The sequence below is a fragment of the Prunus mume genome, linkage group LG2, assembly GCF_029339155.1.
Source record: "Prunus mume cultivar Tortuosa linkage group LG2, ASM2933915v1, whole genome shotgun sequence".
Classification (NCBI taxonomy): domain Eukaryota; kingdom Viridiplantae; phylum Streptophyta; class Magnoliopsida; order Rosales; family Rosaceae; genus Prunus; species Prunus mume.
In genome coordinates this window covers 22608303-22634657 of record NC_142699.1, presented here as the reverse complement: position 1 = coordinate 22634657, position 26355 = coordinate 22608303, and the positions used below count along the sequence as shown (strand labels likewise).

At 37.8% G+C, this 26355-nt stretch overlaps 4 protein-coding genes and 1 pseudogene across 11 annotated transcripts; 3 read left to right on the top strand and 2 right to left on the bottom strand.

Moving 5' to 3' along the window:
• Window positions 1-5: 5 nt before the first annotated feature.
• LOC103321861 (Pentatricopeptide repeat (PPR-like) superfamily protein) lies at window positions 6-4026 on the bottom strand. 6 transcript variants are annotated; one of them, XM_089045507.1, is made up of 6 exons: window positions 2321-4026; window positions 1817-1917; window positions 1518-1599; window positions 1297-1399; window positions 512-614; window positions 6-357 (listed from the first exon to the last, which is right to left on the bottom strand). In XM_089045507.1, exons 1-2 carry the CDS (start codon window positions 3876-3878, stop codon window positions 1892-1894), a joined length of 1584 nt encoding a protein of 527 aa, XP_088901633.1. In that variant the 5' UTR covers window positions 3879-4026; the 3' UTR covers window positions 6-357; window positions 512-614; window positions 1297-1399; window positions 1518-1599; window positions 1817-1891. The 6 variants fall into 6 exon arrangements, with proteins under 6 accessions (XP_088901633.1, XP_088901634.1, XP_088901631.1 ...); XM_089045508.1 differs by having other exon boundaries at window positions 217-357; window positions 1290-1399; XM_089045505.1 differs by having other exon boundaries at window positions 217-357; window positions 488-614.
• A 3991-nt stretch (window positions 4027-8017) lies between these two features.
• On the top strand, window positions 8018-11676 carry LOC103321860 (uncharacterized). The gene is made up of 2 exons (XM_008223707.3): window positions 8018-10832; window positions 11318-11676. Exons 1-2 carry the CDS (start codon window positions 8556-8558, stop codon window positions 11387-11389), a joined length of 2349 nt encoding a protein of 782 aa, XP_008221929.2. The 5' UTR covers window positions 8018-8555; the 3' UTR covers window positions 11390-11676.
• Window positions 11677-12356: 680 nt separating this feature from the next.
• Window positions 12357-16903, bottom strand: LOC103321859 (sphere organelles protein-like protein). Of its 2 annotated transcripts, none has more exons than XM_089045250.1 (13): window positions 16585-16903; window positions 16427-16491; window positions 16068-16349; window positions 15694-15918; window positions 15423-15492; window positions 15077-15154; window positions 14490-14754; window positions 14311-14342; window positions 13986-14183; window positions 13649-13720; window positions 13417-13566; window positions 12812-12950; window positions 12357-12716 (listed from the first exon to the last, which is right to left on the bottom strand). In XM_089045250.1, the coding sequence occupies exons 1-13, from the start codon at window positions 16783-16785 to the stop codon at window positions 12529-12531; spliced, it is 1965 nt and encodes a 654-aa protein (XP_088901376.1). In that variant the 5' UTR covers window positions 16786-16903; the 3' UTR covers window positions 12357-12528. The 2 variants fall into 2 exon arrangements, with proteins under 2 accessions (XP_088901376.1, XP_008221928.2); XM_008223706.3 differs by having other exon boundaries at window positions 14311-14351; window positions 16585-16902.
• Window positions 16904-17832: 929 nt separating this feature from the next.
• On the top strand, window positions 17833-23250 carry AOAT2 (alanine-2-oxoglutarate aminotransferase 2). The gene is made up of 14 exons (XM_089045751.1): window positions 17833-18200; window positions 18947-19139; window positions 19279-19344; window positions 19440-19557; window positions 19933-20014; window positions 20133-20220; window positions 20333-20491; window positions 20837-21010; window positions 21109-21240; window positions 21709-21774; window positions 21884-21948; window positions 22344-22435; window positions 22527-22683; window positions 22855-23250. Exons 2-14 carry the CDS (start codon window positions 19023-19025, stop codon window positions 22982-22984), a joined length of 1446 nt encoding a protein of 481 aa, XP_088901877.1. The 5' UTR covers window positions 17833-18200; window positions 18947-19022; the 3' UTR covers window positions 22985-23250.
• Window positions 23251-24534: 1284 nt separating this feature from the next.
• Window positions 24535-25849, top strand: LOC103321857 (cyclin-dependent protein kinase inhibitor SMR6 pseudogene; annotated as a pseudogene). Its single transcript, XR_016124655.1, has one exon. The product of XR_016124655.1 is annotated as a cyclin-dependent protein kinase inhibitor SMR6 pseudogene (transcript).
• Window positions 25850-26355: the final 506 nt, after the last annotated feature.

Genomic DNA, 26355 nt, shown 5'->3' with positions numbered 1-26355 from the left:
AAAACTGAAACAAAAATCCAAATACTAACCACTAAAATCCTGCTTCTCTTTGTCAATAAACAACTCAATGTTAAATTGTTTATGACCACAGAACATCTTCACTCGTTCAGAGAAGATGTATTGTGATTCAGAGTCGAGCTACAAAAATGCCACAAGTATTGAAAAAGCAACTTGTCAGCACTTCCATTATGATTGTAATAATTAATAGTGATTCGTTAGAACTTGTAAGTTCTCTCCACTTTCTTCCATCCTCGACACTCCAGCTTGGCAAAGGAAACCCGAGCTTCTATGCTTTAATCCGCTTTTATTCAGAGCAGGACATGGCCATAAAATTTAGCAGCTCTTTCTTGTCAATCCCTATATACAAAGGAAGAATACAATGGCCTCATTCATAATTCTGCCTCAGTAGACCACACCTAACCTCCACACCTCCCTCCAAAGAGGAACACAAAAAAAGGAGGGAATAGTTGCAGTAGGTGGCACTCACTGCATATCACATAAGAAGCCATACCCATGCCCAAATTTGATCAATAGTGTTCTCACGCTAACGTTCTCAAAATGGATCTGCAGCCTCTGCATGTCAGCTATAATCCCAAGAACGGTCATTGTGCATCCTAAAAAATAAAATATGAAACTTTATAAGGGATTTAAGCAGCAGAGAGAGACATTAAATGAGAAGAACAAGGAGCAGAAACAATATGAGAATTGTTACTTGCATGTCATTCAGCATATTCATATCCTAATGTCTAGGAATGCAGCAAACATCACAGCAGAGACAACAGAACACACAAATTATTATCCCTACTAACCTGATACTCAGACTGACAAAGCAAGAAGTCAAAAGCAAATTCATGAGCATTAAATGTGACCACTTGCATCATCCCATATTATTATTACTTCAAAAATAAAAAGACAATCAAAATTCTAGATTGCTTCAGAATTATATTGGTAGATAACGCCTAAGACTAGACATGCACCTAACACTTGAGGGTTGACTTCATAGTCCAGAAAGTAAAAGGGATACCACATCACTATGTAGTTCTGAAATCTTCATAACGTGTCTCTTTTGTTTATTTTCATTAGACGAATTTGGAGAGATTAACAAGGATGAACCAACCAATAACAATGTGCTCCGAGAAGAGAATCAAGGTAACCAATTACCATGAAGTAGTCTGGTTCTTGCAAACCCACTCACATTACCTCATACCTACTGTTCTAAACAACAGCAGTATCAGGTTATATGTATGTATTACAACCAACAAAGAAAAGAATAAAGTAGGTTAAAGTACCATTTACCATTGTAAGGAGAAAGAATGTGTCAATTTAGGGAGACAAATCATACAAGGATAAGCATAAAGCTCTGAAAAACATCTGGCTCAAAAAAATCCAAGGTCCAATCCTGCACAGCATGAGCATAAAGAATATTACTGGCCGATCACAAGAACATGGTGAGAAGACATTAAAAAAAATGAAGGGTACAGATTTTTGGAGACAATTAATAATGAAGCAATACTAACTTTAAAGTTGGTGCCTCAAATAGAATACCGTAACAGCAACGAAAAATTTCACTGTTTCAGTTTTTCATGGGATGAACTGCGTCTTCATAAGCACAAGACAAATGGATATATTCAGGATATCTAATTTTCTATTCAGCACACAATGAAACGGTTAAACTGCCCCCTTTTCCATCTTCCCCCAACCCCTCACCCAATCCCTTCTATACTGTTTGACACTCACAAAACAGCAATAAATTCATCTATAGAATACTCATCTACAGAATACATACAGAAATAAACAAAAGCTCATAAGCTCATACCTGAGTTCTTTTGCAGCTTGCCAGAAAGGGCACAAGATAGAAACAAGACCAGGCTTGATGAGGTGTAACCGTCAACTAACAAGTGCCTCTAACAATGGACTCTGCAACTCACCAAAAAATAAGATAGCATAGTCAATATCATACCATTTGTAACAACTTTACACAAAGCTACACAACCAACCTCACAATCCACTACACCAATGAAACCATCTTTAAAAGTAAAAGCGGTTGGCAGCATCACAGGTTTAACGATTCATCAATAATAAGAACCAACTTATAGCACTAGAAAATAAGAATCAATATAGCTTCAGTGGTGCGAAGAAAAATTAAATATGCTATTGAGTAAATGGAATACCAGCGCTGCCAGTGGTGTAAATAAAGCTTTTAAATACTTTCCCATTAACAAATCATTCAAGTAAAACACTTAAGCTACTCCATAAAAATAGCATGGCACATATGGATACATGAACAGAAAAAATACAAGGGTTTATATACCATACTGACCATTTTGCATTTTCATGCCATCTTTTGAATGGATGGCATTAACCAGTCTCTCAGAGACAGCTCCATCAAGAGTAAAGCCCTTCTCCATCATCTGATCCCATACCCTACAAGCCACTGAAAGCTTATTTTCCCTTATGAGACCTCCAATTATCAATTTAAAAGTTACCTCATCAGGACAACATCCTCGATTCTGCATTTCCTCATAGAGATGCATAGCTTCACTCACTCTAGAAGCCTTGCAAAGCCCATTAATAAGAGCATTAAATGAAACAGCATCAGGGGCGATGCCCTTCTCTAACATATCACTGAAAACACTATAAGCCATTGCAATCTTCCCACTCTTACATAGGTGATCAACTATTGTAGTGTAAAATATCCGGTCAGGCAACAGACCCATAACTGTCATCTGATCAAGAAGCTTATTGGCTATATCTGAACTACCTTCTCTTAAAAAAGCTTCTATAAGAATAGTGAACGTCACCACGTCTGGCATGGTGCCCTTTTGACCCATTTCCTCAAACAGTTTATAAGCCCTTCCAGTACGGTGTGCCCTGCAAAATGCTGTGATGATGGTATTATATGACACAACATTACACAGCCCCTTTGGCTCCATTCTAGTCCTCATCAACAAATATGCCTTATCCGCTCTATTAGCTTGACAAAGGCCCTTGAGAAGCTGATTGTAACTATGCACGTCAGGTTCCATACCACTCCTCTCCATTTTCTTCATCAACTTCTCAGCTTCCTCCAACATGAACTCATTACAACAATAATTCAATAACACATTGTGAGTAACCAAATCCGACTCGCACCCATTCCTCTTCATAAATGACTTGATTGCCTGTGCCTTATCAATTCTACCAGCTCGACAAAACCCATTAATCAACGTATTATATATCAAATTACTAAACTTGACTTGACCCTTCATTTCACCTATTACAAGGTTATATGCCAAATCAACCTTCCCACCATCACACAATCCAACAACAAGCGCTGTACACGCAATATTATCGGGCTTGAACCCTTTCCTAATCATACTAGTCCAAATATCAACTGCCTTATCAAATTGTCTAGCTTTACACAACCCATCAATAAGTATAGTATATGATACAACATCAGGCTCTCTTCCTTTATCAACCATCCTATGGAACACTTCCAGAGCAAAATGTGCCCTATTTTCTTGGCACAGAAGATTCAAATATATATTGAAAGCCCAAATGTCAGGCACAGCCCCAAGCCTATCCATGTCTCGAATAAGTTTTTCAATGAGAGTGAAATTTCTGATCTTGCACAGCCCAGAAATGAACCTAGAGTAAGTAAATGCGCTTAAAGAGAAGCCCTGTGGCACCATTTCGTAGTAGTAGTGCTCGGCGAGATCGTAACGCGAATGGCGGACCAATACGCCGATGAAGCGATTGTAGTCAATGCTAAATACGCGGCAATCGGAGCGGGTCATTTCGTCGAACACTTGGAGAGCTTGATCGATTAGACCAGTTTTCACGTAGTAAACTATGCGACTGCGGAATATGAGGCGGTTAACGCCGAGACTGCGATACATATCAGAGTGAATGCATAGCAAAGACCATACATACGAATAGGAACTTAATGCATAGGAAGGTACGGTATCAGGCAGACAGAGAAATCAAAGCCTAAAACCCCAAAAATGGTGAGAGAGAGAGAGAAGGGACGAACAGGTACAGGTAAAGCTACAGCGGAAATGAAATTGCTACCCGAAAATGGTGGTATAGCCATTCGAGAGAAGGTATAGCTAAGCTATGGCAGCTGCCAAGCCCACCTGGTTTCAGCAATGAAGATGAACTCAGTAAGTCGCGGGCAAGAGAGATGGGTCGAGTAAGTGGCTGGTTTTGTGGGCCCCATGCCAAAACCCAATGTATTCTAAACTGGGCTTCAGATTGGGCTGCCTTACTTGGAAATTTAGTGGGCTATATTGGGCTTTAGAACATTGGTTTTTTTTTTCTCATTAACGTTCTGAACTTCTAAGTGGAAGAATTCAACTTACGATCTCTATCAATATATTTTCTTGGATATTGCTTGCCTCCTTTCTTGTAAGGAGATACTCCTCCTTCCCTATAAAGAGATACTCTTCTTTCTTGTGAATCACATATGCAAAAAGAATTCATCAAAAACACAAAAGAAAAACTTATGCACGCATATCACACTACTATTGACAAGAATGTAGGAACTTCTACTTACAAAGTAAGAAGGGAAGTAATTGGTACTTAAGTTATCAAGTTATTTAACTTTAACTTTTAGACTGATGTCACATGTCTGTAGTAGGTTGTATTAGGCCAATCTCGTTTGCTTGCAATTAGTTTTAAACGATAATAAATAAGTATGTTATATGTACCATATTTATTAACCATAACCCTAATACGGTTATATTCATCCTCATATTATAGTCAAAGTTTGACTCTTATCACTTTACATATGTGGAATTTTCGAAATATATCTTCAACAATACAATATACATACAAATTACAATGTCATATTCTCTTCTAAAGTCTTTTTTTCACTTGGCACTACGTTACAAATAAAAAGAGGTCGTCCATGATTATGATATATTAGACGCTTATTCCATCATCCCAACTCACACACAAGTGGAAAACCATGCTTCCATCTTATCTACAATTTGGACAATCTTCAAGTATTAATTTTGTCACATATTCTCAGAAAAATATATCTTAGAACTTAGAATTGATTGGCTCAGCATTTCCTAGGAGTTATCCATGACATGATATGTAGTTTTATTTGTCCCTTTGTTATAATGAGGCCACCAGGGTTAAGTTAAAAGACCACTACGAAATACAAATACAACTTTGAGCGGGGGACCGGACAAGAAAGAAAAAAAGGCAATTTGATTCTTTATTTTCTTTCTTTCTTGCCCACCTTTTTTGACCGTTATTTTTCTATCTTCTGCCAAAAATTATTTATTTATTTCTCCTGGTGCAACCGACGTTGACTGCAACTGGAAGAGTCTTGCGTTCACATAAAATTATAATGCACGTCCATTTCTCAACCCCCCCCAAAAAAAAAGAGAAATAAAAAAAGGACGTCGGCCATTTTTGTATAAATGGAGCACACTGGACAAAACATGCCACTTGATTGAACAAACATGCAGTAGGGTTTGTTAATTTTGTCTTAATTAAATCCTTGGTCAAATTCAAACTGCTGCTGCTTCTTCATCTCAGTAGGTTAGAAAAATGTGAAAGCCCCCATACAGCACCGTTGTTGACCAACAAGGCTTTGTTTTGGTCACTTATATTTTTTTTACAATTTGCCATGAGAATAGAACCAATTGGCACCTCCTAGCTACTTGGGTTTATGGAGTTTTGGGGGCTTGTGTTTGGGGCTTCTATAAATAATGACACTTTTTTCTTCTTCTTTTCTAAGATTTCGGTTGGGAATACTCTTAGAATAAATTATATCAATTAATTAGCGGCAGTCCGAGAAAAGCAAAGAACAAAAATAAACCTAGATCAACAAGTCATTAGTTTCTGTTGTTTACTGTTAGGTTCAAAGATTGATCCATCAAGATATTGTATTAGATCAAACTACTAGAATGTATGACTAGGAATTATAGTGTTTTATAATGTGATTTGAATGCTTAATTAGTTCCTAATCTCCTTTCCAACTTTCCAGCCATCTTCGGATGACTTCTTCATCTTTCGTTTTTGAAACAAAACTACTAAAATACACAAACATATTTGAGTGCAATGTTTGAAGAACTTGGCCCTCACTATAGTATAAAGTGCAATATTTGATATTTTACTTGTTTCTGAAACTGAAAGCACATGTTACACATTTTCCATGCCTCTTAGCTCAGCTAAAAATCACTTAATTAATTAAAACTTTTGATCAAACTTATAAAGTAAAAAACCACTTAGAGTATAGTGTTAATTAAAAAATATTCACTTATATCATAATAGTCTACAAGACTACCGAGACTTGAAACGGTACCTAACACAACACTATTGTGCTGCTTGCGGATCCGGATCCTCTGTTCTAATTTTCTCTGTCATGATCTGCTTTACTTTTGTTCTCCATACGCCACCTTATTAAAATTTAATCTAAGGGATTTAAAAGTTGACACATCATCCTAAACAAAAACTGAATTTACACCTAATTAAAAAGATAAAAAAAACATGACACCTAACTAATGGGATATTTAACGTCCAAAAAGCTCTTTTTTTTTTCTTCTTCTTCTTGTTCCGTCCTCCTCTGTTTTTTTTTTTTTCCTCCTTGCTTCAAGTTTTGTCCTCTTCTCTTTATTTACGTTCGTATTCATATTACCTTAGCTTTGGTTAGTGTGAGTATATTGGCAAGGCTACTGTGAAGACGTGAACTTGAAGTAAGCAGGATTATTTGGCATGCATTTCGTTTTCCTTCATCCCTCATACATTCTCTTATTTATTGGTTCATGCTACATATGCTTTCATTTATTGGTCTCTGCTGCATGCGTTGCTTCTTTCGTTTTTTTCGTTTTCTTTTTTGGTTCCTATGTCTGCAACAATTCAAAATTTCCCTCTTTCTCAGTGAGACTAGCTAATTGGTTTTCTGTGTGTGGCGCTTTGAATTGGATTTCAATTAATGTTTTGGTATATCTACCTCCATCCTTCATTTTTAATTTGTAAATTTAAATTTGACTGTTATCATTGTATGATAGATTAACATTATTATATTTGTTTTATAGATTGAGAATGAAAGGTTCGGTGGCTACAATTTGTGAAGATAATTTAGATTATAAGCCCATACGTGATATGGAATTTCTTTCAAAACAAGCTGCATATGAGTTTTATAATGAGTATGGGCGAAGAGTAGGATTCAGTATTAGAAGAGATTCACATAACAAGAATAAGAATACTGGTCAAATAATTTCAAGAGTATTTGTTTGTTGCAAGGAGGGTTTTCGACCGAAAGATAAGCGAGATTATTTAACTAAAAGTTCTCGGGCAGAAACAAGGATGAGTTGTAATGCTAAAATAGGCATTAAGTTGAATAAATCTAATGGTAAGTATTGGGTTAGCCATTTTATGGAAAACCACAATCATCCTCTTGTAAGACAAGAATGCACTCATATGTTACTGCTTCGTAGAAGAATATCTGCTTCACAAGCTACTGAAGTAGATTTTTGACACAAGAATCTGGCAAGGAGAGGGAAAAAAAAATGACATAAAGAGATAAAATAAATAATTTTTTTTAAAAAAAAAAACAGAACGTGAATAAGGAGAACAAAAAAAAGCTGGACTTTAACTACTGTTAGTTGGGTGTTAGGGGTTTTTATTCTTTTTTACTTATGAATAAATTGGGGTTTTGTTTTAGGATGATGTGTTAATTTTTAAATCTCTTAGATTAAATTTTAACGAGGTAGCGTATGGAAAATAAAAGTAAAGTAGATTATGGCAGAGAAAATCAGAGCAGAGGATCCGAATCCGTACCACTAACGTATTTAAATACCATGCAATAATTTCTACAAATATCCGCTATAAATATAAATAATTATAAATTCATGTATTCCCCATAATATCGGTCTGAACTCTGAACTATACATACATACATAAATGACATCACAAGACTCGACATGCATGCTTGTTTTGTTAGACCATTCGTGAATGATGGCGTGGCAGTTTGACCCATTCCTTCTCCAGTCTAAAAACCAACCCGCCAACAACCCCAACCAAGTGACTCAGTCCAACTCGTTCTCTCCAAAATTCAGTCTCTTCCTATCTTTCCCTTCTCTCTGTCTCTATGGGGATTCAAAGTCTGTCACAGACAAGCACCAAGCGACCCTTCAGCTGAAGAGATATTTTTATTTTTCAAAGTTTCAAGTAAGTCTCTCTTCAAAAATATCGACTATATAATTTTTAACTAAATCCCATTAACTATTTTCTTCTTGTCTCTATTGGTAGAATCTAGGCGCCCCACTTGAGCTGAGCTAGGGTTTACTCAGTCGTTTTCGTGTTTGAATTTCCTTCTTAATCAACTGTCTAGATTGAAAGCTGTAACCTTTACTCTGAGAGAGAGAGAGGGTGGTCAAGGGTTTTAGGTGAGAAAAAGAGCAGAGAGAGAGAGAGAGAGAGAGAGAGACAGATGCTGAAAATTCAATACCATGCTATTTATTCCAAAAGTTCAACTTGATGGCTTCTATGTCATTTCCCGGAAGAATCCTTTAATGGGTACCAATTAGTTTTTAGAATTGTTGTCAAACCACTTTGAGATGTTAGGCGAAGAAGAGAAAAACCGGCTAGCCGGAAATACCCGGAAAACGTATTTGCGGTCGGTGTCGTGGTCTGACCGCTCACCCTCTAAACCTAACAATCCATATCCAAGGCCACAGCTGAATAGTAAAGCGAGGTCTTGCCTACCTCCACTTCAGCCCCTTTCAATAGCTAGGAACACCGTTCAGGAGTGGCCAAGGGCGGGTTCTGATGATCTTGGGGTATGGCCTCAACCCCAAACCCCAAGAGGATCAGTTAAACCCCTTCCGAATTTGAACCCAGAACAACCTGGGAGAGAATTTGAGTTTAAGAAGGATAAGCTTGCTTTTTTCGATAAAGAATGCTCGAGAATTGCTGATCATATATACTTAGGAAGTGATGCGGTGGCTAAGAACCGTGAGGTTCTGAGGAAGAACGGGATCACCCATGTGCTCAACTGTGTTGGGTTTGTTTCTCCCGAGTATTTCAAGAATGATCTTGTGTACAAGACACTTTGGTTGAAAGATAGCCCGTCGGAGGACATTACAAGTATACTCTATGATGTGTTTGATTATTTTGAAGATGTTCGAAAGCAAGGCGGGCGAGTTCTTGTGCATTGTTGTCAGGGAGTGTCTCGGTCAACTTCTCTGGTCATTGCATACCTCATGTGGAGAGAGGGCCAGAGCTTTGAAGATGCATTTCAGTACGTGAAGGCTGCCCGAGGGGTGACTAACCCAAATATGGGTTTTGCTTGTCAACTCCTGCAGTGCCAGAAGAGGGTACATGCTGTGCCTGCAAGCCCAAATTCCATGTTAAGGATGTACCGGATGGCCCCGCATTCATCATATGATCCTCTTCATCTCGTGCCAAAGACGTTAGGCCATCCAGGTGCACAAGGACTTGACTCTCGTGGAGCATTTGTTGTGCATGTTCCATCGGCTTTATACGTCTGGATTGGAAAGGATTGCAACACAATGATGTCAGATAATGCAAGGGCAGCTGCCTTTCAGGTCATCCAGTATGAGAGGGCAAAGGGTCCGATTGTGGACATCAATGAAGGTGAAGAACCTTTGGAATTTTGGGACGCTCTTTCCAGTGGGGTCTTAGCAGAAGATCACAGCAAGGCAGATGTGAAAAAGGTAGAAACTTTTTCTTCTGGAGGCGATAAGGTTGCTGCATCTAGGTGTGTTCCTGTGGGTGAAAGGAAGGTTGTTGAATATGATTTGGATTTCGAAATTTTCCATAAGGCAATTGCAGGAGGGGTTGTCCCACCGTTTTCAGTATCTAATACTGAATCAGAAACTTGCCTTCCAGCCAGAGAAAATGGATGGGGTAGATTGCGGCAAAAGTTTGCTAGGGGCATTATGAAAGATTTGGTCACGTCTTCTGAGCTGAACTGTAACACTAGCCCATCCAGTGATGAGTCGGATATGGTTGTGGAAACTCATAAAGAAGCAGAAGACCCTGTTTCCCTGATTGAGCCTTCATCGCCATTATCAGCATCACGCCACTTTCGTAGCTCACCTGATTCCTTTGAATGCTTTCCAAGTAGCAGCCCATGTAGGATACGAGATACTTTTAGAGAAGTAGAATGCTCTGTTCCTTTTACTGAGAAATTATCATTACCTACAACTCATTGTCGTTCACCGGATTCTTTTTCTTGTTTTCCTGACAGCAGTCCTAAGTTCAGCTCCAAATCCCCAACACTGTCCCCTTCAAACTCTGATTACTCTAGTTCATTTACCTTTTCACCATCATCTTCTAATTGGTCGGACTTGTCATGTTTGTCTTCTCAACAGCCTTCACCTTCTGGCTTGGAATCTACGGATCCATCTTATATTAAGAATATTTCCTTGGCAGATAACTCAAGCTTACTTTTCAAAAAATCTCCTTCACCTGAAGAGACATTTTCTGCTAATTTTACTTTGGAAGTGGCAACTTCATGTTTGCCATGTAAAGGGAATTCCCCCTCTCTTGCAGAGCGCAGAGGGAGTAATCCTCCACCTCGAATGTTGGTACCATCAGTGGATGAATCGCCTGAAGTTCCGAGGAATTTGGTACGATCATGGTCCTTCTCTTTACCTGACATGGGTGATGATGCGATGGACTCTGATGGCAACCAATCTGAAAATGAGAGCAACAGAGAAGAGCAAATGTTAGATGTGGACATTGGTAACCCTGAAAAGGAATTGCAATGTGAAATGATCAGCCAAGCTGCAGAAGTGATCAACCCAGTTTTTACCGTAGGGCACAGCTTCCTTGATCGCATGGGTTTGCCTATGAATGCCCCTGTACAGGTATTTTGCTTTGCCCATTTTTTCTTTGTTTGTTCTCTGTTTTTCATTATTATTAATTTATTATTGCTTAGTTACTTCGGAAATATCTAATCATTATATAATTAGTGCACATCCTTGAATTAGATTGGTTCTATAACATGTTGCATAGCAAATAAATCAACTAAATCTAGCATCATATAAAAATCTCTACCAAGATAACTGTTGTTTAATTCTTGTTTTCTAAGTTACAGTATAGTTTACAAGTTGTTTTTTCTTAGAAAATATGCCCAACCTCTAATATGGGTATGCCAAAAATCTAATATGGTTACACTCCCCTGTGGTTTCGCTTTGTAATTTCCTTTTCCGCATTAAAAAAAAAAACTCATTAGTTGGTTTCTCTTTCTATTATTTGATGTTTGTTGCTAATCTATTTTCTTGGACCATGTTGATGATTATTTGTTGTTTTTATTTAACATACACTTAAAATTGATATCCGGTATTTGCAGGCATGTTTAAAGCAGAAATTGGAAGGATTTGGGTTCATGATCTTCCAAGCCAATGAAGGAATGTGGGGATGAAACAGTTGCAGATTTTGCAAGGGGAGTTGGCATCCCGGCAGTGTAAAGTGTTTCATATCTGCTTGTGCGATGTTGTGGAGTGGTTACAGAAAATATGTACAGAGAACAAATCAGCTTTGTGCTGATAGGAATTATTTCTACATTTTTGTTTTCAAGGCAGATTAAATATTGTCACAATTGAAATAAGTGAATTAAGTATATTTGTTCCTCCTGTACAGCACCGAAGGTGTTGCCATTTAGGTTGAAATGAAAATCAAACTCATATTTTAAGATTGAAATTGAGAAAATGGGTATTTTTATGATGGGTTATTTGTAGCAATGGTCCCTCAACTATACTCGGAGTTACATTTTGGTCACTCAACTCAAATATTAGTTGTAGAGGTCATTCAATTGGGTGTTGTGTTGCATCGTTAGTCCCTACCGTCAAGTCTCTCAAACGGTAGGGACTAATGGTGCAACACAACACTTAATTGAGTGACATTTGTAACTATTTTTGGAGTTGAGTGACTAAAATGTAACTCCGAGTATAGTTGAGGGATCATTGCTACAAATAATCCTAATTGAAAAGTCACATTTGCCCATCAATAATCTAAGAGATGTTTATCACGTCATCATTTTAAACAAAAAAAGTCACAGACTTGACAGTATGGACTAATAGTGCAACATAACACCCACTTAAGCGACTTCTACAACTAATATTTAAGTTGAGTGACCAAAATGTAACTTCTAGTATAAGTTGAGAGACCATTGCTACGAATAACTTTTTTATGATTGAAATTGAGAAAAGGTTCATTCATTGATGTACCTAGATGCAAGCTGAACCAGTTTTTCTGACTCCTTATTCTAATTTTAGAAGAAGCTTATTAATTAGCTCATTATAACTAGCCATTGGCAAGATTAGGGGCAAGCTTTGATGAAGTCGTCAATTAAAAACAAAACCCATGACATGTGAGACAGAGAGAGAACCTTGATAAACAACCAACGACCTCACATCGCATTACATACACCTCAAATAGTATTCTTTTACAACCAGTCGTATTCTATTTCTTCCGTCAAAGTTCCCAAAACCATGGACTCCAGCTGATCTGACTGAGAAACCAATAGGAGACATCTTACCCCAATGCTATTAGGGATCTTCCTTACAGCCCACTTTGCGTTCTTAAACGAGCCACGACTGGACCCAATGCGCTACCTCTCAAGCCTCTATATGACCATGAGTTCCTTACCGAGCCCTCATTTCTACACCAACCATCCGACTGAGACAGCTCTGCCTTCTTGGCATTCAATGCCTGGCTGATTTCATCCCATGCGCTTACTTTTCCATTTTCTACAAATGTAAACAAGAATGCACTATACATGTAAACGAATCATATTCAAAAAAAATTATTAAACAGATTCTGAGCATGGAAATCCAATTAGTACCTTGTGGTGCAGCACGAATTTCCATGTTATTGTTGAGCCTGGGACCTGATGCAGCATTTTGATCGCCAGTGACTGCCTTTGCTGTGTTCGGGTTGCCATGCTTGACAATGCGGACATCAATAAGTGAAGAATAATCTACCTGCAAGGATCATTACCTGTCAGATGCTAGCAATCAAAGATGTGAAGCAGTTGTTGACAGCCACTGCTAGGTGGAAAAAAGATGGTCGTACATAACTACAACAAGGGCCGCAGGATACCAATATTGGCCATCAATATAACTAGATCATGCAAAAACCCCAAGCCTCAAAATGAAATGTGAAAAATTTAGTATTGGACCAGGGGATTGATATTTCATACACCAGCCGTGGAGTTTCAAATGTCGAGCGGGGGTTAACCGCCATATGAACTTGCAAAAGCGAAGGTGGAAGAATATACATTGGATGGGAATGCAAATGGCAATTGCAAATCCACCTATCTGTGCAGTTGAGCCTCCACCACTAGTGTATGAAAATGTTAGCCCTAATCGAAGTTGAGAGAGAAGGCTGAAACCATTTTGAAATTATTGCTACATTATAATAGTTCTAGAGAGACCGCACTAAAAGTACCTCTAGAGAGCCATCTTCCCCGTAAAGGGATGCATCTGGTAGTACATCAGATGCCTCATCATCTGTCTCCTCAAAAACAATGGGATATCCTGGAACCTGTACTAGCATAATCTTATTTGATTGAGGGTCGTACCATGACACTTTTCCAACCTACAGGGACAAGTAAATCTTTTATGGTAAATTTTATATCCACAAAGAGTTAATAGACATTTAAGAGAAGAAATACTCATACACGGTATGAGGAAACTTCAGGGGTCCAGCATGCTGATAATTCAATCAAACGATATGCAATTTGATCACCTTCCTGCAAGACATTAAATGCGAAAGGATTGAATTACTTGATATGGAAAACATTTTACAGGGCTATCTGGCATTATATCAATTTATTCACTCCGAACGTGGTCCAGAATATTAACTAAATGTTCAAAGACATTCAAGAAATAATCAAGCAGCTAAAAGGTGTGATAGTACAAAGCCAACTGTCAATAAATTTATTTCTTTTATTGTTTCCTACAATGAGGGAAACCAATATCCATGAAAGCAAAATGAAAATTAGGAAAAAAACAAACCTCAGGTAAAGTGGTACAGAGCTCAAGCTGATTGAAGTCTATGGGATCATCTACAGGAATCTCTTTTTCACTACCCAATGTTTCAGGCGATTCTGGGTTCAGATCTTTGTAGTCACTTTTTCTTGAATGTGGTGTTTTCTCCATACCCCATTTTTGACCCTTCTTCTTGCTGGTTATTCCATTCCACTGAAAAGTTTCCTGAAGCATGCAGGACATACAATTATAAGTTTGGAACCAATAAATTCCGAAACCAAAACAGAGTGCAGCATGAAAATCATGGACCTCATTGGATTAAGTCATGGATGTTTAAAGAAGAAAAACATACCACTGGGGTTCTATTCTGCTGAATAGGATGATCTGCATCCACTGGAACAGGTACATACATCAGATAATTAGAGTCACAAGTATTTCTTAATCTAGCACATGAACTCATAAAATAAATTGCTAAACTCAAATGCCATAAGTAATTGAACTGTACATCGGAAGATTCCGATACACACACACCTTTTCCAAGGTTTTCAAACCGAATATGCCCAGGCCTAATTACTACAGGAACAATGTCATCCTCTTTATCATTGTCTGTGCTTGGTTGCACATGTACTTCATTATTATCTGTTTTCGGTTGCTCATCCCCTTCATCAGTATCTGTGTTTGATTGTTCATCCTCTTCATTGTCTGTGTTCGGTTGTTGATGTTCTTCAGGACATCTCTGATTACTTTTGCCAGACAATTGCTGATTATCTGGTTTGAGCAATTGCCTCTTATTGAGCTGGAAATTGGAACAGTACAGCCAAAATATTAGTTCAGGATAAAAAGTGGCCCTACTTGTGAAAAAGCAGATATAGTTACTTCAGAAGACCCACTTAAGATGAAGAAAAAATACACCTCAAAGGACATATAGGTACTGCAATATACCAACTTATGATGGCAACCCCCAAAATTTGTACATACGCAACATTCATAATGGGCAGCTGAATATTTTTGTGACAGATTTCACTATTTTCAGTGATTGTATACACATGTGCACGTGTGGATGCATATGTGTGAAAGAGGAATCTATATCTACTTATCATTAATAAACACCACATTACCTCCTCCTTCTCACCCTTCAATTTTTCCCTCAACCATTGCCTTTTGGCCTTTTTACGTCGAGCACTTCTACTAGGAAACTGATACACAAAAAGATAAAAGGATTTCACAAATCTAAACTTATAATTGATATCAGAGAAATGTATGACAAAGATTCCTTTAACAACATCAGAATCTCCATGTAAATCAAGATATGCAAGCTGTGGCAGTCATATATCTTCGGCCAAATTTTACTTCCTGAGGTAAAAATTCTCTGGTAATTACAGATGCCAAAAACTATATTGTTGCAAATTAATACAGTAAGATGACAACAACACATACAATTCAGATAATGGTGGCAACTAATACCTTTTTACTTCCACCAGGTGTATCAGATGAAACCACACCTTTTACTTCCTTCTCTTGAAGCTGACAGGACCTATAAAGCACAATTTACGGAAAAGAATAAATGAGCAAAATGGAAAGTACTAGATGTTTACAAAAATTTGGCAACATAAAATTCCAATAGCACGATATAGCATGGTTTAGTTCACCCAAACCTAGACTAAAGTGTAGGACTTAAGAAACATGCATAAGAAATATTGCATGTCGTCATCATATAACAAGGCCAAAACGCTACCTCTTTCCATTGGACGTAGATTTACATGTTTTATTGGTTCTTTTATCAGTTTGAGGGTTGCTTAAATTATCCAGTTCATCCTCTCCAGCAAATGACTTGTCCTTCTTGGAACGACTCTTTCTGGGGAGGACACGAGACTGATGCTTCTCTGCATGGACATCATTCTGAAGGTCTTCTGGAAAACCTGAACATTCTTCAGTCGTAGCAGATTTAATTCTCTTCCTCCTGAAAGATATAAATGTGGTCACATCACATACCTAAGAAACCAATGTGTACATAACCACATAACACACAAAGCTTCTATGTACTAAGCAAAAGATGCGTTGACCGCATACAGTTGCAAAATCACCAGATAAATCAAGTAAAATACATACTTCGAGCTCTGAGGTTTATTTGAAAGCTTCCTCTTCTTGGAACGTCTGCTTGAACCGGTCTCGGGTGCATCTTCTACAGTCAACGGATCTTCCAACTGGTAAGGTTCATCCTCTTCCGATTCACTTTCATATCCTCCGGTCTCCTTTTCAAATTCCTCATTAGCCAGAAGCTTTATACCTGTATTCAGAGGCCGCCTCTCCACAATCTCTTCTATCTCAAGAGAGTCTGTCCCATCATCAACCAAGGCAATTTCAGACAATGTGCCCCCCTTCCTTTTCACACTGTGTAAAGAAGAAAAAATTGAAAATACGCACACCAAATAAAACCACATACTTTGATAATAGAAGTGTAAACTGACCTGATAATATCTTTATCCCTGAAAATGGAGGTGGACTCAAAAGGCGGTAACACAAACCCATCCATCTGCGAGAAACCAAAAACAGAAAACTTGGAGTTGAAATTGCAAAAGGAATTTCTTTTTGTTTGAGAATTAGGTTAGGGAAAGGAGATGCTTACGGAGATGAGAAGCCCATCGGGGCAAGAAGCGTTGAGGTCGAAAGCGTGAAGGAGATGGGCGGCGAGGTCTGAGATGGTGCGGTGGTGAGGTTTTAGTAGAACCCAGCTTCGCTTGAGTCCCTCTGTCTTCTGTGACTTGCTCAGAATGTGGCGCTCCTTGAATGTGACGCGAAGCCTCACACTCGCCGTCATCGTCGTCATCAAAGCATGAGAGAAACTCAGAAACAGACGGTAAATGGATCCTCTAGCTTCTTAAACCCTCGGTGGGGTTTTCAGAGCTCTCTGCTAACAGGATCCTCCAGCTGGACAGTTGTTCTGCCAGTGATACTGGGCCTGGGCCGCTGGTTCATACTGGGTTTATAGGTTTCTTATTTTAGAGTAATGATTTCTCACTCCAATTTTATCCACTTACACTCTTTTTTTAATTATAAAATAGAGTGTAAGTGGATAAATTGGAGTGAGGAAATCAACACTCTTTATTCTCACTCTTTTTAAATAAAAAAAAATTATTATGAGAAGTACTATTACTATAGTACTTTTTTTCAGAAGAAAAAAAAAACAAATACTGTAACTATAGGAATGGGAATGCAAAAGAACACCATATGAATAGGAATGGTGGTTGTGAGATTTTGCTGAAGATGATTCCATTGCAATGTAGTATTGGAATTATTACATTTGTTTACATGTTTTTTATGCGAGCGATAGTCTAAATTACTTTAAATTAATCTAATCAAGTGGGAAAGGAATCGAACTTAGATATAATGAAGTAGTCTCACTACTTTGATTAACTGGTCCAACCCACATCTACTACTTATTTACATGATTTAGTTAAAAAATTGAGCCCCACAAAAAAGAAAAGAAAAAGTTAAAAAATTGAGCAAATTTTGTAGCGGATAAGCTGGGGTTTTTGGGACTTGGCAAATGAGATGATTTGCTACATGTTTGATATTCCACCATTTTGTTGAAGATTTGTGTAGGATCTCTAACCCATGTCGATTCTTGTTTTTTGTTTTTTTTTTGTTCTTGGTTTCAACTCTTCTTATAATTTTTTTTACCAATTAATTTAGAATAGGGAATGCCATTTATAAAATTATAATGTCGTTTGTAATTAGCCTAAGTGAAACATATGCTAAATTTGGCTAAAAAAAAGAAATAAAAAATCAAGGAGAGAGAGAGGAATGAATGAAGAAACATGAACCACTACATTGTGTTCAATAAGAGTGATATTGAGAGTGACCATGGCGCAATGTGTCAAAAAGGAAGATGACCCCGAAAGGCCAAAGCCTCATTATCTACCAAAGACGCAGGGTTTAAAGCTGCACCACATTTCTTGCACGAGCTTTATCTCCTTGGCTCAAAATGACGATAAAATGCCCAATAATCCATTTATATTTTTTCAGTGGCTCTGCTGCTGCCATTGCATTTCCCGTAGTGCCACATAATGTTCTCCCTCTCTCTCTGATCACTCATATTTATGTGTCAGACTACACTTGTAAACTTGTGAACTTGTGCTGCGTCTCCTTTTCTTAGCAGAACAGAACATACCTGGCTTTTCCTTGGCTGCCAAAGACTTCGCCGCCACCCCTTTTCTTAGAGAGACCAACCCAACTTCACAGGTAAGAGGCTTCTGATTATTTTTCCTTATTTTTCTCTGTTATTTTGGACTTTATTGAACCCCCAAATTCATAAATGTTTGAAAGTTTTTGGCTATAGTTGAAAGTTTTTAAAAAAACTGACATTTATGAATTTGAGTGTTAAATTTTGGCTATTTTTGATAAAAACTCGTTAATCTTCTAAATGGGGTTGATGGTTTTTTTTTTTGGTCGTTAACTTGAAGTTTGATTTGTTGGTGAAGATCTGTGATCGTTGTCTCATTGGCCCTTCTGTAATTTTTAACTCTTAGCCATTCTCATCGCTTCTTTTCTTAGTTTTGTCCACTTGGGATGTCGTTGTTTGGGTAATTCTGAAAAAAAAAAGACATCTTGTGTTATATAATCTTTAGACTTGCGATTTGATGTCTCTGATTGCGCTTGCTCTTATTGCTTTATTTCTTAAATATTAAATAGCTTTCGCAAATTCAGGTGTGATTTTGCTTTGCGTTGCATTTAGTATTATAATCAGAATGATTCTTCCCTCCGGTGAACTAGTTCATAATTAATATGCAGTGTTATTGTTTTGGCTAAATGAGTTCTCGCTTGGAAAAACATACTGAATTTAGAAATAAATAATGAGTTCTGGGATTTAGGTTGGTTGATGAGTGGGTCGATATTCAAATTCCTATCTCCACACCATAGATTTTATTTTTTGAATTTTGAATATTGGCTTTCCTTGCCATTCTCATAAATTTTTCTAAAATCTTCAGGTTGTGTACATAAATTTGCTGCCTTGCCTTCTCCTTGTATTGGGTAAGACCTGTGTAAGAAGGTAAAACTATCATCATGCCCCCTAAGGCATTGGACTACGAGTCACTGAATGAGAATGTGAAGAAGGTTCAATATGCTGTTAGAGGCGAGTTGTATCTTCGAGCTTCTGAGCTTCAGAAGGAAGGAAAGAAGGTATAGATACCAGTTCCCTTTGGGGTTTTCTTGGCATTCACACTTGGAAAATTGGCTTGCAATGCTTCTGACCTGTTATCAACTTAACTTATATAGTTTCTATTCCTGCTGCCTCATTATTTCAGTCTCTTGTATGCAGATTATTTTCACAAATGTTGGAAACCCTCATGCTCTAGGACAGAAGCCACTGACTTTCCCTCGCCAGGTCATCATACTCACTTTTTTCAGATTGAATTGTTTGAGTTGCTAACTCAAGTTGCCTACAATACTTATTTTGACCAAGCAAATCTTCTGGTACAGGTGGTTGCTTTATGCCAAGCTCCATTCCTATTAGATGACCCTAATGTAGGACTGATCTTCCCTGCTGATGCAATTTCAAGAGCTAAACATTATCTTTCAATTACTGCTGGTGGTCTAGGTATTCATCTTACATGACTTTCATGTTATGTTATCATGGGAAAAAGGATTGGACTATAATCACACACCTGCTAAATAATCTCGATGGGGCTTTTGAACTTTTCTTGTTTTGTTCAAAAGCGAGATAAATTTTTTATGTTATGAATAGTTGTGGCAATTCTTAGGTTTTTCCTGAATTTTTTTATATCTGTTGTTGCACCTTCTAACTTGCTATTGCTGATATGTGTATCTTCGATTTATTTTTAAAAACATGACTGCTTGATCCCTGTTATCTGCAATAAGCATAGCCGAGAAGTTGTTCCATAGGTTTGTGAAAAGTTAAGAGCTGCACTTATGAACTCAAAATGAACAATTTTCCTGCACGTTGTATATCTAGGTGCTTATAGTGATTCCCGAGGTATTCCGGGAGTTAGGAAGGAAGTGGCAGAGTTCATTGAGAGACGTGATGGATATCCAAGGTGATGGTTGCTAGATATCAAGCCTTACCTTTTTGGTTTTTTTTCAGAGGCAATAAAGTTGTTAATTTGGTTCTGAAGTTGTGACTTAAGGTGTTTTATTTTTGTGGCCCAATGACAGTGACCCAGAACTCATATATCTCACTGATGGTGCCAGCAAAGGTGTGATGCAGATCTTGAATACCATCATCCGTGGTGAAGGAGATGGGGTAATGTAACTTCCTAAATGACACAGAAAAATTAATGTCCTCATAAATAGAAAACAGAGACGTGTATAAAATATTCTCTTTTGATTTAAGTTCTTGTTTTGGGTACCACCAGGTTCTGGTTCCAGTCCCACAATACCCACTCTATTCGGCTGCAATATCTCTGTTTGGTGGTTCTCTTGTTCCGTATTACCTTGAGGAAACAGCAAATTGGGGTCTTGATCTTAATAATCTTCGCCAGTCAGTTGCACAGGCTCGCTCTAAAGGAATTACTGTTAGTATGCTTTTCCTCTGGCTTGTTTATGGAAGAATGCAGGGAATCTGTTTTGAAACTAAGACTAAACTAGATGAATGGATGAATAGGAGCGGCCGACAATCTGAATTGGCATTTGGCATACCCTTTAATATGTTAACTGTTTAATCTTCAATGTGTGGATTTCATTAAGTTTAGAGTTGTTTTAGCATGCCTTCGGAACAATTTACTGTCCAACATTCTCCTCTTTACCTCCAGAATTTAGTGTTAAATGTCAGTTTCTTCTTATTCCTGCTTTTCAATAACAGTAGCGGCTATATGTCGTGCTTTTTACTACCAACTAAATCTGTAGTGCAATACAATCAGGTGAGAGCAATGGTGATTATAAACCCCGGCAACCCCACTGGTCAGTGTCTTAGTGAAGCTAATTTAAGAGAAATATTGAACTTCTGTTTCCACGAAGGCCTAGTCTTGCTCGGGGACGAAGTTTATCAGCAGAATATATACCAGGATGAACGCCCCTTTATTAGTGCAAGAAAGGTAAATATTCTTGAGCTTTTAGAATTAACTGCATGAGCCTTTGCCTGTAGTTTCAGCTGAAATAAAAAGTAATTCTTTAATCCTGACAATACGTGTAGGTGTTGATGGGTATGGGGCTACCCATAAGCAAGGAAGTCCAGCTTGTTTCTTTCCACACTGTGTCCAAAGGATACTGGGGTGAATGTGGACAGCGTGGTGGGTACTTTGAGATGACAAACATTCCTCCACAGGTTTGTGCCTCCATTAAGTTATCTATTGACATTGCATACTTTTCCAAACATGCTTCCGACTGTCAGCATTAATGAAGTTATGTTCTTACTTAGTGTTGCTGGCCATTCTTGTACATGCAACATGGTTCTGATAGGGTTTATGGTTTAGCATTTAGACTTGAATAAAAATACAAGAATGGTATAAAATTTGTGAAAGGAATGGATTAAATCAAGGAGAAGATTTGATCTACTAGAGGCCTCCTAACTTTCAGATTAGTATATGTCAGCAAATACTGAAACTATTGAAGCTACTTTTTTCTTGCCACATGATAAAATAGTGTTCTTGTTTGATGTTTTCCTTTCAAATTAATCTGACCATCTTTTGACTTTCGTAGAATGGAATGATTCAAACATCAGCATGATTCTTCAATTCAGTATTTAAGTTCCAAATCTCATTGTTATGTTTGTTTTCATGATATCATGTTGCAGACGGTTGATGAGATATATAAGGTTGCATCAATTGCACTCAGTCCAAATGTTCCTGCACAAATATTTGTGAGTGAGCACTAAATATTTTATGTTCTGCTATTCTATGTGGAAGTTGACACCCATCCCTCTGTCCGAAATTGTTTATCTAATTTAGAAAATTACTGTCTATTTACAGATGGGGCTAATGGTCAACCCTCCCAAACCTGGAGATATTTCATATGAGCAGTTTGTTAGGGAAAGGTATGCCCTCTAAAAGTATAGGTGAATGTTTTTACTCCTTTAATTAATTGGAAACTGAACTGTAGAAACCAATCTGCTTTTCCATGGTTAACTTAATCACAATCGCTACTTAGATTGTTGCTAAGCTTTCACGCAGCTTTTACCATCATTTTCATGTAAAGGATTTGATCTATATCAAAACCTTTCGAAAAGTATCATATACTTTAATAATAAAATAATAAAATTTAAGCCCCATAATCTTCAGATACAATGAACCAAAATGATAATTATTGGTCTTTCTTAATAAGTTCAGAAAAGGGTTAGAAATTTGGAACATTAGTAATGGATGAATGGTGTCAAGAGATGTCTTCTTGAAGCAATAGATAATGGTGATTTTTTAATTATCAACTTTGCAGCAAAGGGATCCTTGAATCTCTGAGGAGAAGAGCAAGGATAATGACTGATGGATTTAACAACTGCAGAAATGTTGTCTGTAACTTCACAGAAGGTAAAAAGTTGATTTAAATAAATATTACTGGTTCTTACAACTCTTTGAAGTTCCTTGATTTTTTATGGCTGTTTATATGAATTGATTTAAGGTGCCATGTATTCCTTCCCTCAAATACGCTTGCCACCAAGAGCAATAGAGGCTGCTAAAAGAGCTGGAAAAGTTGCTGATGTTTTCTACTGTCTCAAGCTTTTGGAAGCCACTGGCATTTCCACTGTCCCTGGATCAGGGTTTGGACAGAAAGAAGGGTAATAAATTTTAGCAATCTTCCATTCTAGAGTATGTATGAATCTCTGATGCATAGAGTCTATTGTAGTAAGTTACACTGCCATAGAAGAGGGACACTATTTAGTTATGTTTCTACTAGCTGCAAATAATGCAACAGTTTGTAATCGGTTTTTTTTCCTTTTCCCATGCAGGGTCTTCCATTTGAGAACAACCATCTTACCAGCTGAGGAAGACATGCCTGCCATCATGGATAGTTTCAAGAAGTTCAATGATGAGTTCATGGAGCAATATGAAGATCACAGAGGCTATTCGAGGATGTAAAAATCCAGCAAATCAAGTTTTCTCATATCTCCAGCTTTTGATGTATAATATACTCTGCAAAACTCTCTTCTTTTATCTTAGGCACCGAAATTACTTTCACCTCTTAACATATTAAATGTCTCTATTTATAACTCTGCTCTCCAGCCTCTAATGTAAATTGCAGTAAATTGCAGAGGACTGAAAATTCCAACTTTTAAGCTAGAATGGGACCAATAGTGATGTGACACTTCATTAAAGCCTTTTACCCTACTCTTCATTTGGGTCCATTAGCTTTTGTCTTTCTTTTTCTACTCTCTTGCTTGGCTAGTGTGTGTGTATATATATATATATATATATATATATGTTTTTTAATCTCTCCAAATCCAAACCCATTGAGAATTTGGGACATTGCGTTTTGGTTTCTTTATCTTTTGAGGTGAGCCTACCAGCACAGTTGCCCTATGGCTTGGAGGAACACAACTTTTCTCTTTTCCTCCATCCTAAAAAAAAAAAAAAAAAAACTTTTATCTTTTACATGGGAGTAAGTACTGTTTTGTGTTTGTGTTAAAAGCATGGAGGAATGGGGACTCTGACATCTTAGGTTGATCTTGATATGTCCATGAATTTTATGTGACTTCAATCAAAAGTCTATGAGCATCGAATATGGAACTTGGAAAGGTTGATTTTGGATGTGAAAGTCAGTACTTGTTTTTCTTTTTCTCTTATCTTCTTTTACTTTCCTTCTTTTCGACAAAAACAAACAAGCTGATGCCCAGAAATATTTCAATTTTCACGAAAATGGTTCCAAGTGTAGGTTGCTAAATTGCTCAAAATGGAGTCAGATAAGAAAAATCAAACATGTACTAGAGACTAATATAGTTGTACAGATTGAACCTTTATGTCTAGTCACCCATCCAAAGTTGAAAGAAACCGTGTGGAAGACTAGGTTAAATTCCAAGGCCACAGACCCACAACCCAACCCTGCTTTTGTGTAAAGAGTCCTCCTTTTTTTACGTAGAAGCAGCGAGTCATTCTTTCTTCCTTAAAAGTCAAAATTTGATGTATTTATACAGATACCACAAAAATAAAATATAAAAAGATAACAATTAGAAAAACAAATACTGGAATAAACATAAAAGAAAAATATATATTAAATCATTTTAATTGATGTACACATAATAATGTGTGTATAAGAGTAGCATTATTCTTTTTATTATAACAAATTCTGATTTGTTTAAAATGAATTCAAGATTTTTTTATTTATGAAAACTCATATTTTTATTGGTATTTAAAAAAGAAAATACAAGTTATATTAAGAAGGGATGAATCAAATCTAGAACTTGACCTACCAGTTTTCTGCGTTTATGATGTATTACAATTGGACACGTCATCTGATTATGTCCAGCATATCTATTTTACCATTATTTCCAATCAAAGAAATAAAAGATAAAATGGAAAGTGGCACGCAACCAAAGATAAAAACGGAAATACAAGAGGGGCGGGCGTCTATAAAAAGAGGGGAATATTTGAGCAACGTTGGTGATCCCCAGACCCCATATATTGGCGCCAAAATCCAAGTCATTCCCCTTTCTGCCCCTCACTCACCGTCGGAGCAGCGATCCTCTACCCCCGGACCACCCTGCACTCTGCTGCTCAGGGAGACAAATAAGTGCATGCCCCACCCTACCACGCCAATCCCACATGGACCCCACACTCATGTGGGCTGTGGGCCACCACCTCACCACTGTAGCCCGTCCGCGGACCGCGGTCAGCTATTTCCACGGGCACCCCTTCACCTCATCCTCTCGTATTTATTTTCTCTTCCTCTCATTAATTTAATTTAATATTTATTACTTTGCTTATGTCACGAGTTTCCTGGGGTTCTTTTTCTCTCTCTCCCCCTCTCTCTCTCTCTCTCTCTCTCTCTCTCTCTCTCTGTGACTCTATCTCTGTTAGACTCTGTGACTGATTTGAGTGATTGGTATAAACAGAACATCGAAACATTACTCTTCCACATTTAAAGCGCAACCTTTCTCCTCCCTCCCTTTTCTTTTTTTTCCTTTCACTGAAACACACAAACCAAAAACCAAAAGCCTCTTTCCAGTTTTCATCTTCCTCCTTTTTCTCTTTTACCAGACTTTTCCACTGGTTTCATTTTATTCCCTCCTCTGTTTCTTCATCCCCTTTACGCATCAGAGAAAGAAAAATAAAAAGAACCCATCTTTATTTATTCGATCCTTTGTTCTCTCCTATAATTATCTCACTGGGTTCGCTTCAATTGGTCCACAAAGAAATGGGCTTTTCTGGGAAGTCTCAGCCAGCTCCTGTGGACATAGGCTTGGATTCTGAAACTCAAAAATGGGTTATCGCCGGAATCCCATTACGGGCTCCGTTGAAGCCGCTGTACACAAACCCCGTAGAGACAGAACGGGATCACGGCGGCGATGACGTGGAGGAGTGTTCGACGACCCCGACGGGTGAAGAAGCCAGAATTCCGACGAGGCTGACGTGTCCACCTCCTCCGAGAAAGAGGAAAGCAGCTGCTTCGAAATGTAATTATGGCGCTGGTGTTAGGGAGTTCTTCACTCCTCCCGACTTAGAAACTGTGTTTATACGCCATGTTGAAAGGGCCAATTGACTTTGGAATTGCAAGTTCAAAACTTTTGGCTCCGTTAATGATTTGTTTCTTTTCTTTCCTAATCTTTTAGTTTTTGTTGCGTTTTTTCGTCCCTATCCTTTTGGGTTTTCACTTTTTCATTTTTAGTCTGCAGTCAGTCATGATCTTTAGGATCTTTGTATTGGGAAGGTAGCTAGCTAGGAGATAATTATGTATAGGTAATTATTATAAATAAATAAAAGATCGTCAATCTTAGCTTTATTGGTTAATGAACCCTCGTTTCATTTGCATGCTTCTTATTAATTTGCTCCGAGTTTCCTTCTTCTGTAGACCGTATCTGCTGAGTGAGAGATTGCTCTGTTTTCTCGTCTCTTGTTCCTCGTTCAACTTTGATATCTTTATTTAAGAGTTTATTTTCTTCTGTTCATGATCATGCGCAGCGCAGGCATGACAAATCGCAGTCAAAATGTTGGTAAGTAAGCATCCAAAAGTTGTCAAAATCAACAATAGAGGGCAATAAATTAAATCCCTTTCAATGGGTTAAAAAGATAAGGTGATGCAGTTCCTCTGTTCCTTTGGCTGACTGATCGACTGACTAACCAAAACTATGCCCCACAAGAAGCCTTTGGCCATGGCCCCAGCTGGGCTTTTCAGCTCTGCCATCACCTTCCCTTTACACTTAGAGTTTGGTCTATGCATGATCTAAGTGCCCCCACACGCCATGACTGAAGACTGAAGACTGATGACCGCCCACCCACCTCGGACTCTTTATTAT

What these genes read in the sequence shown, in the direction of transcription:
- LOC103321861 (XM_089045507.1), bottom strand. Translation starts at nt 3,878, where the DNA reads ATGTATCGCAGTCTCGGCGTTAACCGCCTCATATTCCGCAGTCGCATA. An exon ending in TGGCATGAAAATGCAAAATG is followed by an intron (nt 1,918 to 2,320) that starts GTCAGTATGGTA and finishes GGTGAGTTGCAG; the next exon opens with AGTCCATTGTTAGAGGCACT.
- LOC103321860 (XM_008223707.3), top strand. Translation starts at nt 8,556, where the DNA reads ATGTTAGGCGAAGAAGAGAAAAACCGGCTAGCCGGAAATACCCGGAAA. An exon ending in CTATGAATGCCCCTGTACAG is followed by an intron (nt 10,833 to 11,317) that starts GTATTTTGCTTT and finishes CGGTATTTGCAG; the next exon opens with GCATGTTTAAAGCAGAAATT.
- LOC103321859 (XM_008223706.3), bottom strand. Translation starts at nt 16,785, where the DNA reads ATGACGACGATGACGGCGAGTGTGAGGCTTCGCGTCACATTCAAGGAG. An exon ending in CCGATGGGCTTCTCATCTCC is followed by an intron (nt 16,492 to 16,584) that starts GTAAGCATCTCC and finishes GGTTTCTCGCAG; the next exon opens with ATGGATGGGTTTGTGTTACC. An exon ending in AGGGATAAAGATATTATCAG is followed by an intron (nt 16,350 to 16,426) that starts GTCAGTTTACAC and finishes TTCTTTACACAG; the next exon opens with TGTGAAAAGGAAGGGGGGCA.
- AOAT2 (XM_089045751.1), top strand. Translation starts at nt 19,023, where the DNA reads ATGCCCCCTAAGGCATTGGACTACGAGTCACTGAATGAGAATGTGAAG. An exon ending in CACTGACTTTCCCTCGCCAG is followed by an intron (nt 19,345 to 19,439) that starts GTCATCATACTC and finishes CTTCTGGTACAG; the next exon opens with GTGGTTGCTTTATGCCAAGC. An exon ending in GAGCAGTTTGTTAGGGAAAG is followed by an intron (nt 21,949 to 22,343) that starts GTATGCCCTCTA and finishes TCAACTTTGCAG; the next exon opens with CAAAGGGATCCTTGAATCTC.